General features: G+C 38.8%; 3 protein-coding genes across 3 annotated transcripts; 1 reads left to right on the top strand and 2 right to left on the bottom strand.

Moving 5' to 3' along the window:
* Positions 1–6,475: 6,475 nt before the first annotated feature.
* Positions 6,476–8,302, bottom strand: fzd2 (frizzled class receptor 2). The gene has a single exon (XM_077734291.1). The coding sequence runs from the start codon at positions 8,121–8,123 to the stop codon at positions 6,483–6,485; it is 1,641 nt and encodes a 546-aa protein (XP_077590417.1). The 5' UTR covers positions 8,124–8,302; the 3' UTR covers positions 6,476–6,482.
* Positions 8,303–9,296: 994 nt separating this feature from the next.
* On the top strand, positions 9,297–13,873 carry moto (minamoto). The gene is made up of 7 exons (XM_077734494.1): positions 9,297–9,571; positions 9,820–9,974; positions 10,038–10,145; positions 10,235–11,531; positions 11,742–11,870; positions 11,940–12,117; positions 12,953–13,873. The coding sequence occupies exons 1-7, from the start codon at positions 9,527–9,529 to the stop codon at positions 13,105–13,107; spliced, it is 2,067 nt and encodes a 688-aa protein (XP_077590620.1). The 5' UTR covers positions 9,297–9,526; the 3' UTR covers positions 13,108–13,873.
* Positions 13,868–15,369, bottom strand: ccdc43 (coiled-coil domain containing 43). Its single transcript, XM_077734292.1, has 5 exons — positions 15,133–15,369; positions 14,861–14,951; positions 14,525–14,660; positions 14,373–14,428; positions 13,868–14,283 (listed from the first exon to the last, which is right to left on the bottom strand). Exons 1-5 carry the CDS (start codon positions 15,334–15,336, stop codon positions 14,096–14,098), a joined length of 675 nt encoding a protein of 224 aa, XP_077590418.1. The 5' UTR covers positions 15,337–15,369; the 3' UTR covers positions 13,868–14,095.
* Positions 15,370–21,481: the final 6,112 nt, after the last annotated feature.

The following is a 21,481-nucleotide window of genomic DNA, read 5'->3' as shown; positions in this document are numbered from 1 at the left end:
CCGTTTCCCTTCCAAAGGCCTCCCCGGAGGAACCTAGCGGCCATAAAACAGCAGACAAATGGCGTGTAACAAGCGTGAAAAGGAGCCACCAAAAAAGCCGCTCCCCAATAACTATTAAAACCTGGGCGCGACCCACATGTTGATCTCATTATCGGTCAACAATATGGCCGAAGACTTGTCACCTCCCGTGAATAGCCAACTTAGCCATCCCTCCTTAGCCACACCTGCGCTAGCGAAACTCCGTTAGAAATCTAAGACTTTTTAATTTGTTTTTTTGACTGCCACGGATATTTTTGCGCAATTTTAACGATTGATTTTAATGAAGGATTTCAACCGTCACTCTAAACAGGAACGTTTTACTTCAATAAGACTCTCAGGAAAAGTGTTGATAAGATTCTTAGCTTTCCAATGGCGTCCATGTTATTTTAGAAATAATTGGTGTCAAAGTAGCGGCCCGCGGGCCAAATTTGGTCCACTGCATCATTTTGTGCGGCCCAAGTAAATCATGAGTGCCAACTTTCTGTTTTAGGATCAAATTAAAATTAAGAGTATAGATGTATATTACATTTCCTGATTTTTCCCCTTTTTAAATCAATAATTGTCATTTTTTAATCCATTTTTTGGTGTTTTTAGTTCAAAAATCATTTTAAAATATTTTAAAAAGCTCAAATAAACATTGTTTTGGATCTATAAAAAAATGAATATTCAGGGTTTTTAATCCAGTTCTTTTAATCCATTTATAAAAAAAAAAATCTAATTGTTATATCTTGTGCGTTTTTTACAGAATTTTCTATCTTTTTTATTTTAACAGATACAATACATTTATAAAGTCAACACAGGGAAAAAAAACTAAAAAAAAAAATCCTTGCAGATTACCCTATAACTGTCCACAGATTGGCTAATCTATTATATCGTCATAAAATATTTGCCACCCCTTCAAAAAATTCCTGCCACCCCATTAATATTTTTTTAAATCCGCCCTTGGAGACGGTAAATCTTAAATGTTAAGCCAAAGTTGACAGGTACTCATTCCACTTGTTTCTCTTCCCCACATCAAACCAATTTTACATTGAAAAAGTACCACATTGGCCCTCTAATCTGTCATTTTTTTCAATCCTTTTGTCTCCGTCCAAGAGAGGAAAATAGGCGTGCGTTCTTCCTGATGAAGTTGATATTTCAACGAAAGGTTATTGCGTGAGACCTTGAAACATCTGGAAAGGGAATCAGATGCTTTCCCGTTGACTCATCCAGGTCGGCGGCGTCTGCGGGGTCGACGCCGCCGACCTGGATGCCAAACGGCGGACGGGATCATTCAGCCGTCTGTCACGGTCGCTTACGTCGACGCCCGCTCCTTTGGGTGTCGGCCGTCTCTCTGGTGCGCCTCAGATGTTGATTCCTAAACGCTGCTTTTGGCTCGCTGGAGGGCAAGAAGGGACAAGCTGGGCTAAGATGGGAAGAATGCTCACGCAGACCTTTGTTGCCTTCGTAACTGGAGACCTACCGTTGGAAATCGGCCCTCAAAAGATCACCATTTAAAAAAAATTAAAGAATTTATCTGAATTAAATTGCAAAAAATATATTTCCCTACCCTACTATACTCTTTATATTGACAAAGTTTGCAAAATATACAGCGTAACTCTAAAAGTCAAGAAAAAAAAAGTATATATATGTATATGTGTATATGTGTATATGTGTATATGTGTATATGTGTATATGTGTATATATGTATATATGTATATATGTATATATGAATATATGTATATATGTATATATGTATATATGTATATATGTATATATGTATATATGTATGTATGTAGGTATGTATATATGTATATATGTATGTATGTATGTATGTATATGTGTATATGTGTATGTGTATATGTGTATATTTTTATATGTATATGTGTATATATGTATATGTGTATGTATGTATGTATGTATATATGTATGTGTATATGTGTATATGTGTATCTATGTATATATGTGTGTATATGTGTATATGTGTATATGTGTATATGTGTATATGTGTATATGTGTATATGTGTATATGTGTATATGTGTATATGTGTATATGTGTATATGTGTATATGTGTATATATGTATCTATGAGTATATGTGTATATATGTATCTATGTATATATGTATGTATATATATACATATACGCATATACATATACACATACATACATATACATACATATACATACATATACATACATATACATACATATACATACATATACATACATATACATACATATACATACATATACATACATATACATACATATACATACATATACATACATATACATACATACATATACATACATATACATACATATACATACATATACATACATATACATACATATACATACATACATATACATACATATACATACATATACATACATATACATACATATACATACATATACATACATATACACAAATACACACATACATATACACATATACACACATACATATACACATATACACACATACATATACACGTATACATGCATATGTACATATACACATATATACATACATATACACATACATACATATACACATATATACATACATATACACATATTTACATACATATACACATTTACATACATATACACATTTACATACATATACACATACATAGATATAAACATATATACATACATATACACATACATACATATACACATACATACATATACACATCTACATACGTAAGGTGGTTGTAAGACAAAGGGTAAACTTGCAGACATGCAAGTTTGGAGCCTGTTTTTGATCAGATTTTGGAGCGGACCCAACAAGAACTTTGCACTCCGGATTAGTTGCAGTCATGCATTAGAAGGAACCATAGGGGAGCCGTAGACATTTTCCAGAACACATCTAGTACTACCCGTAACGCACACTCACCTACTAGCCAAAGGATGTCAAACACGTTATAGATTTTTTGATTTTACAAAATGATTTTTGAACTAAAAACACTGAAAAAATGTTTAAAAAATGACAATTATGGATTTAAAAGGGAGAAAATCCAGAAATGTAATATACATCTATACTCTTCATTTGAATTTCATCCTAAAACAGAAACCCAGCACTCATGATTGACTTTCCTGGACCCCACAAAATGATTCGACGGGCCAGAATTGGCCCCCAGGCCACCACTTTGACACATATGATTTAAGGTAAGCAAAAACATTATCAGTCAAATCTGTAGTTAATTTCTACTGGAATACCTAGCATCAAATCATGTTTAAACACCATAAAAGGTCCCAATGATTTGAACAGGAACGTCTCAATTTAGCCCCCGAGCCTCCACTTTAACACCCCTGATTTAAACAACACATTCCCTTTTCTGAACGTTACATTTTTAAAAATCACATTTTAACATGGGTGTATTCCTCTGTACTGCTTTTCCATCAGTTTATCCAAAAAACCCAACCTTCTTTTTCTATATTTAATTCCCCACTGGAAAACAATCTCCCGTCGCCATTCTCCCTCGCTTGTCGGGTGCAAAACCAAACAAGTCGGCCATTAAGTTGAGTTAAGCGCAGGAAGTGAAGGCAAAGCATGTGAGGGGAGCTTTGAGGGGGTGGGAGAAGCAAAAGGGGGGGCTAGGGCGCTAGTGTTTACAAGGAACTAGTCAGGTTTCAGCAGTACTTTGAAGTCAACTCCGCCACTGGAGACTGTCTGTCACTGGAAGCCCAACTCGGCCTATAGCGTCGCTCCACTGACTCACCCACATTCCCCCCATTCATTTGAGCGTAGAGAGAGAGAGAGAAGGGGCGGGGAGAGAGCTTCAGGTCGCTTTATGCACCCCCCGCGCGCCCGGTATCTGTTCCAACCTTTCATCAAGTCTAACTGTCTGTTGTTGCAACCTTTTCTTGTAGGCAAGATATGAGATAAGAAAGACATAGAAAGACAGCCCTTGTCCAATAAGTCATTGGAGACGGTATAGAAAAACTCTCACAGTAAGATAATACTACAATATGTACGCATACAATGGTTAGGATTGGGAGCTGGGAGGCGAAGGGGATCGGTTTTCAGACTCGGACGATCGTGACATTAGCCAAAAGATGGTGGAGTTTGGGGGATTCCAGCTTGGCGCTGAAAACTGTTTTTTTTTTTGTTGAATTCACGTTTTTTTTTTTTTTGGTTGGGAGGCGGGTGGGAAGGGTTTTTTTTTTACGCCTATCCGATGGCGCAGGCGTTTGTGGCCAGATGATCCCTGTGTTGTTTTAACCGCGGCCTTTGGAACAAAAGGGGTGTTTTTTGTGTGTTTTTTTTGCACTTGGTGGTGTTATGTGTTAGGTTAGCTGCCATTTGGAGAGGTCACATTCTCACAGATTGGGAGGGAGGTGGTTCGTAAAGCCGTTTTTGGGAAACAAAAGGTGCAAGCCAAAGGGAGTTTTGTTTTTATCTCACATTAGATTAGATTTGATTCGATAGGTGTATTCGAAAAATTCAGGTTTTTATTTTAACTTCGCTGTCATTGAGGGTGAAAAATGGGATTTTTATGTCCGTCAATGGCAGGGGATGGTTGAAATATTGGTGTCAAAGTGGAGGCCCGCGGGCCAAATTTGGCCCGTCACATCATTTTGTGCGGTCCGGGAAAGTCAATCATGATTGCTGACTTTCTGTTTTAGGATTAAAGTAAAGATGTATATTAAATTTCCCGATTTTTCACCTTTTAAATCAAATAATTGTCATTTTTTAAATCATTTTTTTCAGTTTTTAGTTCAAAATCATTTGGAATATCTAAAAATATACAAAAAAAACTCAAATAAACATTGTTTTAAATCAATAAAAACTGAATATTCAGGATTTTTAATCCAGTTCTTTTAATCCATTTATTAAAAAAAAACATCTCAAAGCTGTGTAGAACTTTAGTATTTTATTTACATACATACATTCATACAAAAAAAAAAAAATCCAATGTAATGAATTGAGCTTAATTGTGATTTTGACAATTGTTTTGCTGTTCCTGGAAATATTTTTTGAATATGTTGCAATTCATACCCTTATTTACTATGTTTATCACTCTTAACCCATTCACTGCTATTGACCATTCTAAAAATCTGATTTATTTCAATGTTTTTGTACAAATTCCTACTCAATTTTGGTCATTTTTGTCATTACCCAAATATAGGCAAACAAGGAACATACTGCCCTCACATTTTGCCTAGCAACCGCCAGCAATTATCGTCTTAACAATTTCCTGAATGGCCACAACAATGCCCCATAGTTCATTTTGATGTCATCTAATCTTTAGCGCAAAGCACGCTGATTTTTTTTTACGATACGGTTGCCAGGCAGAACGCTATTTGAGAGGCAAGTTGCGCCACGTTCAATGTCCGCCTGACATGGTGGCGTTGAATGACGCTTCCTGCCTGCCCGCATTTGAAATCCTAGATGAGATCTCCATGTTATTCTATTTTCAGAACAACAACCTCAGAATTAAAAAGTACAAAATAGAAAAGCACTAGATTGTGAAAGTAGTGCTTTACATCTGCATCATTTGGACCAATAACATGACTCCAGTATTATTATTATTGTTATGATTTAGTAGTTTGCAGATAAAGTGACTACACAGAGAAATAATGTCAACATTTTCATACAAAAAATAATAAAAATTAAAAAGAGGAGCAATTCTATTTGGCATAGTAGCAGTGCAAAAGAGTAGCAGGTACACTGACAGTAAAGGAGTAGTATTTTTTTTTTAAATACAAATATATATTTTGGTTGTGTTTTTTTTTTATACAAATAATATTTACACATGGATTTAATTACAGATGCTGCCAAGAAGAGAGGAAGAGGAGGAAGATGATGAGGAAGGGGATGATGATGAGGAAGAGGATGCAGAAGAGGAAGATGAGGAAGATGAGGAAGATGGGGAAGAGGAAGATGAGGAAGATGAGGAAGATGAGGAAGAGGAAGATGAGGAAGATGAGGCAGATGATAAAGAGGAAGATGAGGAAGATGAGGAAGACGAGGAAGAGGAAGATGAGGAAGACGAGGAAGAGGAAGATGAGGAAGAGGAAGATGAGGAAGAGGAAGATGAGGAAGAGGAAGATGAGAAAGATGAGGAAGATGAGGACGAAGAAAATGAGGAAGATGATGAAGAGGAAGATGAAGATGAGGAAGAGGAGGAAGATGAGGAAGAGGAAGATTAGGAAGATGAGGAAGAGGAAGATGAGGAAGATGAGGAAGAGGAAGATGAGGAAGAGGAAGATGAGGAAGTGTATGAAGATGAGCATGAAGATGAGGAAGAGGTGAGCATTCCGCAAGCATGGCGGTGTCGGCCATGTTTGTTTTGCCTTCCATCGGGCCATCTTGTTCAGGCCTGGTCCAATCCGTTTGGTCCAAACCGGACCCAAACGGTTTTCAGTTTCCGGGCCCCGGGAACGCATTCCCCCCAACTCCCGCCCCTCACCACGAAAAAGCGCAAAATCAGTCCGACGGCGAGCTCACACAGCGGTCTCCCCATGTTTGCCGTTGGTCAGCCTGCTACAAAACTTATGCCAAGAGTGCAGCGTCTTCCCAGACCAGATCCAGAAACCCGACGTGATACCCACAATGAGCGTCATCAAGTACTTGATCATATAGACGGTGAAATCCGGCGTCATGCGGGCTCCCGTCTCCGCCGGGCATGGGATGGCCAGACTCCTGCAACTATGAGCCACCCAACTACGTTCCCAATGCGGACGGAAGGCCTGTTCGTAGAAAAAACAGGCGATGACGATGGTAGCCGGCACGGTGTAGAGCACGCTGAAGACCCCGATGCGGACCATCAACCTCTCCAACTTCTCCGTCTTACTACCATCGTGTTTCATGATGGTGCGAATACGAAACAGCGAGACAAATCCGGCCAATAGGAAGGAGGTTCCTACGAAGAGGTAGACGAAAAGTGGCGCCAAAACAAAACGCCGCAGGGGGTCCAGGTTACTCAAACTGACGAAACACACCCCACTCAGAACGTCACCCTCGATCTGCCCGATGGCGAGGATCCCAATAGTCTTCACGGCCGGTAGCGCCCACGCCGCCAGGTGGAAGTACTGGGAATGGGCTTCAATGGCCTCATGACCCCATTTCATCCCAGCCGCCAGGAACCAGGTCAATGACAAAATCACCCACCAGATGGAGCTAGCCATACTGAAGAAGTAAAGCATCATGAAGAGGATAGTACAACCTTCCTTCTTGGTGCCTTGGACCACCGTCTTGAAGCCATCTGGGTCAAAACTCTCATTGCAGACCACTTTATCGCCCAGGAAGAATCCGGCGATGTACGCCACGGAGACCATGGTATAGCACCCCGAGAGGAAGATAATGGGTCTTTCGGGGTAACGAAAACGTTGCATATCTACTAGATAAGTCGTAACTGTGAATAAAGTAGACGCACAGCATAGAACCGACCAAACCAGGATCCAAACCCGCGAAAAGTGGATTTCGCCATCGGAGAAGAACATGTAGCCGCCGCCCCGAGCCGGTTCGCATGGCGCCGCGCAGTCTTTCTCCTCCAGGAACATGTAGTTCAAGTATGGAGGAACCGCAAGAGCCGAGGGGCAGCGGAAGGGTTTCTCCGGGCTTGATGCCAATGACACATCTTGGGTTCCCGGGATGGATAATGGCGGCACGGTGGCGGCGGTGGATGAGTCGTTCTGGCCCACACATATCTGACCGTCGCCTAGTACGGGGAAGTTCTCGCATCGGAGACGGTCGGGCCATTGGAAGCCGAATTTGTTCATCAGGGCTTCACAACCTTGTTTGGCTCGCTCGCAAATGGATCTACATGGCGGGATGGCCTTCTCCAGGACGGTGCAAACCGGGGCGTACATGGAGCATAGGAAGAATTTCAATTCCGGGGAGCATTGTACCTTCACTAATGGGTAGAATTGGTGGACCTCAAGTCCAGCGTCTTCTTGGTTGTAGTGGCCTACTAGGTTGGGCATGATGGTTTGGTTGTAGGCGATGTCGGTGCACAAGGGAATGGAGATCGGTTGGCAAAATCCATGTTCTGGGATGACCATTCCGTTGTCTCCTTGGTATTGAGATCTTGTCATCATGGGCAAGAAGAAGAAGAAAGTAAACCAATTCCGGGAAAAAAACATCTTGCCAAGTTGGAGGATAGTTGGTTTAGTGGGAGAAGTCAGTCAAAAAGTGGGTTTGGTTTCATATAAAGGGTTGAAATGGGTCCGATGATGATAATAATAGTTTCCGAGTCTGATCTTCCAACAGGAGCGCCGATCTCTTTGTGTTTGCTCTTCTGCTGGCTAACTTTTTCTTCTATACCTAACTTCAATTCTATTCTCTCGCTCTGTTCTGACACTTTAAAGTAGAGCTAGAAATCCGGTATATACCTTCAAAATAAAAGTGTCATGGTCAAACTTGCGATAGAACGCATCTCCTTGAACAAAAGTAATAATTTATACTTCTAAATTTGCTTGTAGTCGTTGTACTTATTCTAATAGTAAAATATAGAGTTAGTTACACTAAGGTTTTAAGACTTTGACGCTCTTCAGTTGTTTTATTTTACAGATGCTAACAGGAAAAGGAATTTCTCGCGTCAAACTTGACCAAACAGCTGGATTACGTGGTCCGACAAGACCTGCAAGTTAGCCAGTGGTTAAATGTGGAGGACCAGGTCCCCATCTAGTGTTCACAATATGTTCACAGGGCACGTCATGAAAAAAAAAATACTTTTATTGGTTAAAAGCCATAAAAAAGACTGACAGTATCATAACTTATTACAATAAATGATAAGGGGATTTCACAGGGATAGAGAAAAAAAACTATTGGAATGTTACCACAAGGTTTATTACAAAATCCAACTGTTATGTAAAACCAACTGCAGTATTTCCAACCTGAAATAATTATACATAGGGTTAATACACCCTAAAAAGTACGTTAATCATCGGTGTGGACTTTTATTAATTTTAACTATTTATCATTTAAATAAAACATTCAACAGCGAGTGAAACCCGATTGTATTACATACAAAAACATGTTATGACATTTCTAATTACTGTACTTTTAAAAGTATCAAATTCAAAAAATGGGCGTGATCAGCAAACGTTGCTAGGGTCGTCAATAGTCTGCTTTATGCTAATTGGACGTCAGGATTGGCCAATCACCGCGAAGACATTGTAACCGGCGGTGAATGATGTTGCTAGGTGGAGGTGCAGATAAATTTTAAATAAGTTGAGGACTTCGCCCAACAATATATATTTATATTTATATAACATAAATTGTCCAGGTAAGTGACCTTAAACTCGATTGAAAACTATTCGAATGTTTTCTGCGTTGTTAGACGTTCCTAAACATTTAGAGTTAGCGTCGAAACTTTTTAAACAAGTCAGTAGCTAATATGGTGGCCCTATTTTTTTCTCGATGCGTAATTAAATATTACCGCCGCCTATAACTGTCGTGGTAACTGCTTTAATAACGTTAATGACTGTAGTGTGTCTTCTAGTTGATTAGTAATGGAATAAAGAGTCAAGTTCAACGTTTCAGAATGGAATCTTTTAAACTCTTTCCAACTACAATGATAAACGGCCAGGTAAGCTCTCGCCATTAAACACAGTTCACTTATAGAAATGCAAATTTAAGTTAATGGTTCTAATACCTTAATTACTCACCACATATTTTCAAATTGATTGTAATGGAAATAAAACATGTTTTTCTGTTCTGTAGAGGAAAAAAATATAGTCAGTACTGAAAATGGTTATTACTAAGAAACTAGTGAATGTGAAAAATTCATTTTTCTGCTTATTTGGAGTTTTTTTAAGTTTCCCATTGTTGTTTCAGATGAAGTTCAATGGTGGTGATGGAAACACCTCAATTTCCATGCCAGGTTTACTAGCTCAGGAAGAGGAAGTGGCCGAGTTCAAACTCTGGTCTTCAAATGGTCGTGCTGATCCCAATGAACTCAGGAACTGTGCCCTGAACAGTATTTTGACAAGGTAATGTCCTTTACAAGTCTTAAAAATAAGTTTTTAATGAAAATATCTTTGTTTCTCTTCAAGGGAATACCCTGCCAAAAATGAACAAAAAAAGGACAAGGAGGAGGATGAACTACAATGTTTAGTGTCCAATATTTTGGACGAAGGTGATAATACAATCGACAAAATGGGGTATGTTCTTAGTATGTCACAATTAAGAGTTTAGAAAAGTGGTGTAATAGTTTTCGGGGTTTTAAAAATACAATTCTTATTTCTTTTAGGAGACCACTTAATGTCAATGGTCTTTGGAATCCCAAGAATTTGAGAGAAGACTTTTTACAGCCTTCCAAATCAGCGGATAAATTACCTAACGGTTTTAGGAACAGTGAAGATTTAATCCGATTTCAAACCCAGTCCAAAAATGTGCCGTTATTTCAGAGTTTCATTGGCACTTCATCTAATCCGAACTGGAACATTCGTGTTCCCAACGGAGAAGTCGATGACTTAATCAGTTACCCAAAGAGGTCACCACCAGGTCTTCCAATTCCCCAAAGGGCAAAACAATTCCTACAACAGACAAGGCTGAGCAAGTACGACATGTTCGCTAATATGCAGCCAGCATATAATCGCCCTATTAATGACCTGCCTCCGTTCCTAAACAAGTCAGCTTGTGATCTTAATGAGAGTGCCATAAGTGCAAAGCTAATCGCTAACAACGCCCAGGAACAAAAAAAACACACGATTAACAATTTGCCATCTGTCTTGGCCGATGAATCTGATCAAGGACGTTATGGACGTTTTCCAAACACGGAAAAAAAACCCGAATACCCTGAAGACAGCATATTTGTGCAATGGAAATTCCCTAACCAGGCAATGCCAATGTTTTATGAAAAACAGCCAAAGGGAGAATTCAGGAGCCAAAATGTCAAACCAACATGGAAGCAGAATAATTTTCAAGAAACTCTACAGCTGGCCAATGAAAATCCTGAATATCGTCCTGATAAGTCTTTTCCAAGAACTTTAAATCCTAAGAATGATCATTTTTTGACAGAAAGAAACCAGTGCTCCAATCCTCAACCTGAGCCAGGGTTTTACAAGATGAAAACACAGATTCAGAAGGACAAGAAAATGCTTGACTTCAACCGAGATTGGCCTCAAGCGACCGCTCGCATACAGAAAACACACTTGAGCTCACCCATTGACCAACTGGGCGACCTAGAAAGATTTAACAGACAAGACATTGTAGAGAACTCGGTCATCCCTTTCGTTTACCTCGACGGTGAATCCAGACACTTCTCCCAGCTGTCCATCAAGTCTCAGAAGGACACAAATCCCATAGAAAAGGGTCTTCCTGACTTCACTCCAACTGCTGTAATGAATGGGATCGCAGTGGCGAAAGTGTCCTACGGCCATCTTAACGGATCAGAGGCTCACTATTCTGTAGGTTCTCGTGCAGACTTGAATTCTGTTCTGGAAACTTCATTGGACAAAGATCTTGAGGTTTTTGTGACTCCATTTTGCTTCCACCTGGAGCAATGCTTTGTGCAGTTGGGATACCTGGAAGGAGAGAGGAAGCAGGTAAGATTGCAAAGTCGGAAGGCCATTGGAAGTCAGGGTAACCATATCAGAAACTGAAGACGTTTTGGAAATGGAAATATTTATTTTCTACCCTGTAGTAACAAATTCTCAATCAGATTTTTGATGAATATGACAATGATACCATAGTTATCTTTTGTTGTGCAGTTAAGAACTACTAATTACATTTTTTTAATCTCCCAATCCATTCAGATGGAAGTAAAACTCGGCAATTTATATCCTTGCAAACTGACTTCACCCTCGAGATTACCTGACAGTCTACCAATCCAATTGGCGAGAATCGATCACCTTATCGTCAAACTGTTGAGTGAAGAAGCCAAAGTGAGACACCCCGAGACAGTTAATGGAAAAATTTAAGACCCTAACACGACTTGTTTTTGTTTTTTATAGGTGGAATGCCTTTTGAACAAATTGGAGAGGATATGCAAAGTAACTATTCACCCAAATATCTGCTTGGTACTGACAGAATACCACCAGGCTTTAACTTGTATCCAGTTGAGACGCAAGGAAGAGCTTGCCATCGAGTCTAAGCATCAGTGGAACGGAGCTCCACTCAAGGAAGACAAAGGTACTTAAAATTTCTGTCGTAGTCAGAATCGGAGATTTTTGGTTAGTTAAATAACAATACAGAGAACTTTAAAAGTCCAAATCATCTTAGACACCATAAAAAACATTCCCTAAAAATGTGGCAGGTCTTGGAACCTATCAACTGCGATAAACAAGGTATTACTGAAGTTTTTGAAATACATTTAAAATGAATACTTCAATTTAAATGTCCAATTAATTAAAATAGGTGCATTTATTTTTTTAAGTTCGGTAAGCACCTTAAATATATTCCCTGCCTATTGTTTAGAATAAAAAAGTGATTTATTTTTCATCTAAATCCACAAATTTGAGGCCTGATTTTTTTGTTTTCAGAGTAAAAAAGCATATATTTTTAACATACTCCATAAACAATCATTCATTTTTATTAGATTAGATCTTTATTTCGTCCCATATTCGGGAAATTAACTGTATTAAAGTTATCTAAAATATTTTTTTTAACTAGGTCTACATTGTCTTCTGTGTCTTGTGTCTCTGTCTTGCTACTGCAATAAAGAAACACAAGACACAGAACACAATGTAGACCTAGTTAAAAAAATATTTTAGATAACTTTAATATAGTTACAGCATTAGTAAAGGATATTGATTCATTATTGTCAGTTTTGCCAGTCAGACATCCATCAAAACATGCAGAAAAAAATGAGTTAAGACACCATTTTGGATTTCCACTTGCTGATTTAAGTGTTAAATGAAAGATTGCCAATCTGAAGGGAAAAAAATGTTTTTTGTTTTTATTTCTTTCAATCATTGGCAGCCTAATAAGCTAAAAACTTCAATAAGTTTATTTTTTCTTCTCCCAGACCAAGCGATGTCAGTCACAGCCCTCAGAGAGCTGGCCATGGCCACCAAGAAGCTGCGTACATACCTTTGGTGCACTCTCCAGATGATTCTACCCAATCCCGTGGGGCGTACAGACGACCACCACACCACCAGTAGGGAGGAAATGCACACATAAATCTGACCCTATCCTTTTACGTTCTAATTTAGCAGGCAAAAGAGTTTTCAATTCAAAGGCATTCACCAACATGATCAAAATACGTACATTTAATATTCTTCCCTACGTGTACAGCAAACGTTTACTTCAAAAAGTGTATGACGCATGGCATCATTAATCAAGTTTTCTTCATTCTTTAGACTCCATCTTTAACAAATCCATATTTAAATTATTTATGATTTCTATTAACTATTTATTGGGTTAAGTCTGAAAAATTCCATACGTCAATTGGAGTACATTACTTTCTTCATACTACAACTACAACCATGTTTTTCTTAATTTAGAACTTTAAACCCCACAAAAAGGATTTAAAGAACTCAAAACTCATTGATTTTACTTGTTAAAGTATTAGAAGGCATTTTAAATACTAATGTTGCCTTACTGTTATCACTGAAAAGTAACTTTGTAAAATTAAAAAAAACATCTTGTTGGGATTAATTGGGATTTGCTGGGGAATTATAATATAGCTGTTAAAAATGCTAAAATGTTTTGTGAACCAAGCCTGCATATTTAGCGGATTTAGTACCGTTTTACATAACATAAAAAAACATTTATGGGTGGGTGCAAGTGTTATTAATGATAAACAACATTTTAAATGTTGCTTTATCAGTATTTGGATCAAACTGCTCCATGTTGTATTTTATGAATAATGTTCATAATGTTTTCTCATAAGTATTCACGTTTGCACTTTGTACAAGTGAAATGTTATTAAAAAAAATGATTGAAATCAATCCAAAAGTTTATTTAGCTTTCAAAAGACTTCAAACCAAAAAAATGGTTTGTTCTTGATATGAGTCACATTTTTAAACATAACATTGGATTTAACATTATGATAACACAAGATTGAATGAGTTCAACTAAAGTTGAATACATTTCATGTTTCAGTGCTCATACACATTGATGCAAAAAGGTGAAGATACACAAAATGAAGTGTCCTTTTTTCCTATTTTTATCTTTTACGTTCTCCCTTTTGCGTGCGTTTTTTCTCTTTCTCCTTCCGATCCTCTTTGGCCAGTTTGTCCTTTTCCCGTTGCATCTTATCCATCTCTTTCTTCTTCTGGGAATCTTCACGAGCCTGATCCCGCTTTTGCTTTTGGCGGTTCAGGACTTCTTCCACGTTAGTATTCTTAAACATGGCTGATTTCAATGGAAGTCAAGGACTTGAAACCACCTAAAAACCATCTTTATTTAATACAGCAAGAAAATACTACCAATGGAAAGGATACACTTATCCTGTCCAGGGATGATGTTTCCATTTGGCGAATCTTCCTCTTCATCTTCAGTGTTTCAGTCAAGGAAATACATTCATCTCAATTGTTTTTGTCCTTCAGAAATGACATTACAATCAAATTAAAGGAGATTATGAAGCAAAGGATATTCCTCTCCGTCTGAGATGTTGGCGTATTGTGCAAGCAAGGCCTCTTTACGTTTCTTGGATTCTTCTGACACTTCTTTCTGCTTCACCACAATCTGAGCCTGCTTTTCGATCATACTGGCGATGGCCTTGACCTCAACTGGTAAGAGACCACAAAAGTAGACATGTTAATTCACATTGAAGATGGATTAACATCCATTAAAACTAGATTGAATCCCTTGTTTTTAACTAGGATGATACTAGGCACCTTTGCAAAATGTTCTCATTGCATAGATATGAATTGAAACCCAGAATTGCTATGTTATAGGTATATTGATCTACATGATGTTGATAAATTACCATCTCCAGCATCTTTTATGTTTACAGAGCTGTGGTACTCCTTCCAATACTTGATGATCTGCTGACAGACATCGTCCAGTTTGTCTTCATCCTACACATTTTAATACAGAAAACAAAAACGTCATCAACCCCTGACTTTCTGTTTTATACTGTGATTCTGTGACGCAGGAAATAACAACACAGAACCAGGTTCGGACATTGGAATTGCCTTCGGACAATAACAACAACAGCTGACATGAAAGCTAAGCGCCATGAGGGAGTCGCTAGCTCACCAAAAATGCTGATAAAATCCCCTGAAGCGCGTCATGTTTCTCCTCATCATTCTCCTCTTCTTGAAGCACACCTAAAATGTAAGCTCCGTACACCTCTCGATCCACCTCCAACGCATCTAGTCGTTCATTTAGCCAACTTTCAAACTCCCCGGTGTCTGCCGAGGGCGCGGCCATCTTGGCTCTTTGGGGTCCTTCACCCGGCATGCAGTTTGCGGCTGTCTTTCGAGCCGCCTGTAAGAAATTGAACGAAAAAGTACGGCAAATTCGCTAAACGCATAGTGGCATATAACATCTGTTGCAAACTTGAGATGAGAAATAATGAGGTAAAGCTTCGTTTTGATTCTCACGAATACATAAGAGAAAATATGCCTTAATGATGGTCTATACGCAGCTGCTGCATAGCAAAACGCCCAGGTGCACCACACGTAGACAAACATTTCGTGATGACCTAACGGTGGCTGAATTAAACACAGATAGAAATGCATGATCTTCGTATATTCCCCGATAATATTTAACGGAGTTATCATAAATCATCAATATTAATAAATTGCAATAGATTGTTTTATATTGACACTCCAGATCCCAACTTTTATGCCGATTCCATACTGGTAAGCCTTTTTTTTTTTTAATATACCAGATATGCTTTGGCCCAAAACCTTCGGGCCAGATAAGGCCCAAAATGTAGCACATATCTTTATATTTTGCAAGGGACAATAAATACAATAATAATAGTTAAAGAAAAGTCATCTAGAAATAATGTTTAGGGTAAATGTTTCCTATCGCATTTGATTGAACGTAATTGTGACGTTTATGTTGTGCTTCACATCGTTTCACTTCGATCATCCAAACAACAAATGTTTTCTTTCTGCAAACCTTCCCAAAAGTGTTTTATTGAAAATTGATGCACTTTTAGCGCAACCACATTGCCAAAGCCTTCATTAAAATGTTGATTCCCTAAAATAAGCAGCTATTCTTTTTCCGTTGAGTGAGTTTTTGGCAGTCAACATTCTTATTTTGGCATCAAATTTTGCATTGCAAACTTGCACTTTAAACTGAGAGATTTGGCCTGGCGTTTTTGTCAATAATAAATTGAATGCTTTTATCGTCATTATAAGTATAATGAGATTTATAGCTTCACCAGGAAGTGCACACACAACAAAAAACAAATATATACTATAATAATAATCAATAAATAAGTAGTCAACACCCTAAATAAGTATGGGGAGTGCACAAATAACAACAACAACAAACAAATATATAATTAATCAATAAATAATTATAACTAAACACAATACAAATAAATAAATTAAAATTACAATTGACATTACTATGTATTTTTTTGTTGGTTATGCAATCTAGAATTAAAGACTTGAACCTGCTAACCAAATACTTATTACGTATACACTGGTAAAACAAACTGTAGTTCCTCTAACCTCCATTGGGGGGGAGTAGAGTAAACCAATTCACTCTCCTCAAAGTCAAGCCCTCCTTAAGAATGTATAGTTGCTTGACAGACAGCCTTGTGGATACTTCTCATGTATATAATTTCCTGCAGATTTGCTTCATACTCATACATCACCACCCCCCTGTTTTGGTGTCATTGCTAGCAGTGCCGTGGGGCAAAAAAATGGCCCGCCAGCTGTTTGTTGGGCCCCTCCTGACGTTGATACTGGGACACCACCTTGCAGCTGTTTGAATATATTAAGCAACGATTCCGTACGAATGACTCGATCCGATTTCCGCAGAGTGATTTGCACAAGGGAGACATTGCGGTGTGTCGGTGTATGTACATATGGGGGGGGTTATTAGTTACACCCTTAGTTATACCCCCAGCCAGTCCCACATAATGGCTTCACACTTCACTGACGTTGCAGTAATGAAGTGTGAAGCTTCTGTTGGAGGCCACTGGGATGCCGCCGTGTGGAAACGCGCCACCTTTGCGTCCTCACAGTCAAATATTCCTTTCTATGTGCCACCGTCCATATTTTCGCACCCTACATGCCAAAGGTTTATATTTAACATAAGTGCTATTTTCAATTTCTATTAGAATATCTGTGGGGGTTAGAACTATGCTTGGAATTAAATGTTTTGGTTGTTTATATATGCATGATGTCTAATTATTATTTTTTTGTAGGTGGTTTGGCAGTAAACTTGAACTGGGAGTGTCAAAATGTGTTAAAAAGGAAGTCATTGATGCTATTATTTGGAAAACGTGAGTACATCTTTTGTATTATTGGTTTTTTAATGTGATACTAGACTGTAAACTAGTGCTAAGGATTACTTTTTTAACTTTCTGATTGACATTGATGGTGCTAGATGTTGTAGATGTCTAAAGCTGTCAACGACATTGAAATTTGAACATTCACAACCAGTATTCCCAGTTTAAATGAATTGGACATCCATGGTTGTTAGTAGCAGGCAGTGAGTTACATACTAGGAAATCAAACAAATGAAATAGTCATCTTTAGAGTCTTATTGGGTGCTATATAAAGTGAATTAATATTTTTAATCATTTACACATTTGATTCAGTTCTTGTATGTTATTACTATTAAAGCTGCAGCCTTTATAAAGGGTTAAAAGTATGTTTGAATATATTTCAGTCTGCACATGTTAGATCAAAAATGAAAAATATACATATATTGTTTTATATGCCAAACTGCTACTTGTCAGGTAAGTTGAATGCTTATATCTGTCTTTTTCAAATGACTATTGTTTTCGTTTCAATTTACCTCTCTGTGATTGGCTGGCAACCAATTCCCTGGTAAACCCCGCCCCCTACCCATAGTTATCTAGGATAAGATCAGGCACCTCGAGTCAATAACCGACAATTATGATCACCATTTTTTTCTATGCTTGCTCGACCGTCAAAAAAGGTAAAAATCGCCGCCGCTGATGCGCGCTCAATCCACAAGGTGGCGAATCGGGCTCGAGCGCGGCCTCCGTTCGTTCCACCGTCCCACGCCGGTCGTATTTCAAGCCCAGCGACTCGGGGTCACCGCTTAATGCCACCGCTGCTCTTAGTATGGCGTCGCTTTAGGACGCCCGTCCTATTTATATTGAGGGGCCGTGGATTGATGCGAAATGACGAGGGCTGCGAGGCTGCCGAGTGGGAGGGCGGCCGGCGTCCACATGCTCCGCTCCACGGGCGAGCCCTGCGCCAGGCCGGACGCAAATACACACAGACGCGCGCACTTGTCTCCCGTCCTCATGCCACCAGCCTTGGAAAAAGCCCTACAGTCTCAATGTGCAATGTCCTCTCTCTGTCAACGTATCCTCTGCGCTAGCTAGCCCTAATGTGACAGGATATAACTAGAGCCCTCAACAAGTCGCCGGTCGGCACGCCGCCGCAAATGCGCTTCCTGGTCGTAGCGCGTCGTTTTTTTAGGGCCTCGTACGGTGTTTGATTTGTGACATCGATCTGTAAGCAATGTAGGAAATCTGTTCAAAGAGTTCAGGAATGTATTTTAAGTGTATTTTTTGGGGTATAAATTCAAATATTGCACTTGCTATGTCTTGCCACGAATTGTGCGCATTAACTTTTCTTGATCATGCTTGTATGGGATTGGATTGGATAACTTTATTCATCCCGTATTCGGGAAATTTCGTTGTCACAGTGGCAAGAAGGTGAGGATGCAGAAATAGGAAAGGCATATTAGACATAAATAGATAGGTAATAAGTGAGTTAATAAATGAATACATGAAGAAACATAAATAAATAAATAAGCGTGTACATATATACATACACATACGTTTATACATATATACATACATACACATATATACATACATACACATATATACATACATACACATATATACATACACATATATACATACATACACATATATACATACACATATATACATACATACACATATATACAGACATACACATATATACATACACTTATACATGCATACACATAGATGTATGATGCTTGTGATTCATTTTACGTTGCTCACTATTGTCAACCAATCAGGAGTCAGTAGATGCTTTGCTGTAACATTTTCCCTTAACTGGTCACTTGTGATGATTAAATTGAACGCAAATCCGGAAGCAAATCGTGACCTTCCCCAAGTCACGGTCATACTTGCGTAGAAAGTGATTGGACGCTAATCAGCCAATCAGATTTTGCATTTCATCCCGACTCCCGATTGGTCAAAAATAGTGGCAGACTAAATCGAACACGTTTTGCGTATCGAGTATTTACGCGTACGCAATGGTGGCGTCCATTGGACGCCATAATGTTGCCATAGTTATCTTTTATTTCAATAAATCGGCCCGTTAATTCTTATATTTAATTCCTCTATTAAAATAAAGCTCGGCCATTCAATGGAATTTACCTTTTAAAAACGATTGGCTTTTACAGCGACATTCTGCACCGATTTGCTATCAAGCGGATTTTTTTTTCGTCTTCGATCGACTTTTATTGCACACTTCATCTAACTAAAGGTTCAGTTCATTTTAATTGCGTTTAGTAACGTCTGCCTTGATGTAGTGGGATAATTGTATTAACTTTTATTATACCGCTGTACACGCGCTCACTATGTTGGACCTTGGATATTTGTCACCCCACCCAATTATAGGTGATAAATGCCTTTTCTCTACCCCGTCAATAATTATCGAGCGTATTTAATGACATCGTTTTAAAAAGGCCCGATGGGACGGAGGACCACGACGTCATTGTTGAAGTTTGCAGAATTTTCTTCTTAACATCTGAACTGGTTCTTGACTCAATGCGACCTTGAGTTTGCTTTTGCTGTCGTTAAGAGAAAAAATGCTATTGTACTTCTTGAATAGTCTCTTTTGTACTGTTAAAAAAGATGGACTTTTTAAAGGCAATTGTCATCCATTTTTACTTGAATCCGTTTTTACGTTTTGGATTTTGTTGTTTTACTTTGAAAGGGATGTAGAAATGTCTTAGCAAATGAGATTAGCATACATAAGGCGACTAAATTTAGGAAAATATTTGCTTCGGAGATTTTAAAAACTGGCTAAATAGTACTTCATGTGGTGACAAGAATTAGTTGACTAAAGTTTTTAAGATATTTAATGTTAAAGTTTGATTTTACAAACAAATGCAGATGTAATTCCTAGTTTACAGTATAGGACACTACCAATTTTGTCCATTGGCGTCGCTATAACCACTGAAAACAAACTTTTCAGGTGACATGTTTTACCTAAATTTTCATTTTTATTGACTAAATATAGTAAAATATCAAGATTTTTTTTCTGTGGACCAACAACTGGACTTTAAATATAAATGTACATATGTATGTGTATGTGTAAGGTCTCCAATAGTTATTTTGGTAGCCTTCACAGCTTTGTTCTCCACACAAAAGCCCATTTTCAAGTTCAAGTGGTGTTAAATCCAAACGATCTCCCATACAGCGGCGGATCATCACTTTGTTAGCGCCCGGCACTTCCCTTTTTTTTTCTCAGCAGAACTATCGTCCGTGGGAATCATCTGCTTACGTGTAACGAGGCCTCATTATTAGCGCCGGCGCATCCATCAGGCCGAGTGCCGAGACCTCCCACTCGGTCCTCTCGCTACTACACTCCAGCGTTTTGCCGCCTGTTTCGCTCCGCCAATTAAATCTGACCGAAAATATGTCATGAATATGAAACGGCGACTCGGAGAAGTCTACTGAGACGACCAGAGGATTTCTAAAGGGCTCTCTCCTACAACGTCAAGAAAATTATTTGACTTTTTAAATCTCTCTTGGCCACATGCGATTTCAAGAGTATTCCTCCCAGGTTCCGTAACCCCGAGTTCTTGGCTGCGACCGGGCCATCTCTCGCCCCCCCCCTTCTCTTCTGAGCATGGCTAACGGGGGTGACGGGGAGGGGTCTGAGCGGATGCGTCTGGACAGTAGAGTGGACATGATGTGTCTCAGGCCAACTCTTGTCTCTGGCTCTGTATTCAGGGTCACGGATTTCATTTCTCGGATAATATTTCAAGCTGGTCACAGATGGCGAATTCAATTGAGGAGCCTTCTTCTTAAAGGGCTTAAAATGGCGGCTTTCGGGAGATTCCGGGGAGATGGTACGGAGAGGAAATCGATTGAGTCCATTTAGCTCTAAACAAAATTCGGGATGTCCTGATTGCTTATTTTTGCGTGTGAATTTAGTCAGTGGATTTTTTGGCCCTGAACGAAATGCTACCACAGTAGAATATATTTAGAATGGAACCCCAGAGAGGCTTAGGACAGTCAAGAACAGGACCAAACTGGCCAGTTCAAGATGGTTCAAGCTAAAATCCAACTGAAACGGAACAATTTCAGTCCATTTGGATGTGAAACAACATCAAAACGACAATGACCCCAACAGAAGAATATGTACACAGC

The sequence above is a fragment of the Stigmatopora nigra genome, chromosome 15 (genome assembly GCF_051989575.1).
Source record: "Stigmatopora nigra isolate UIUO_SnigA chromosome 15, RoL_Snig_1.1, whole genome shotgun sequence".
Taxonomy (NCBI): domain Eukaryota; kingdom Metazoa; phylum Chordata; class Actinopteri; order Syngnathiformes; family Syngnathidae; genus Stigmatopora; species Stigmatopora nigra.
This window is presented reverse-complemented; position numbering and strand designations above follow the sequence as displayed.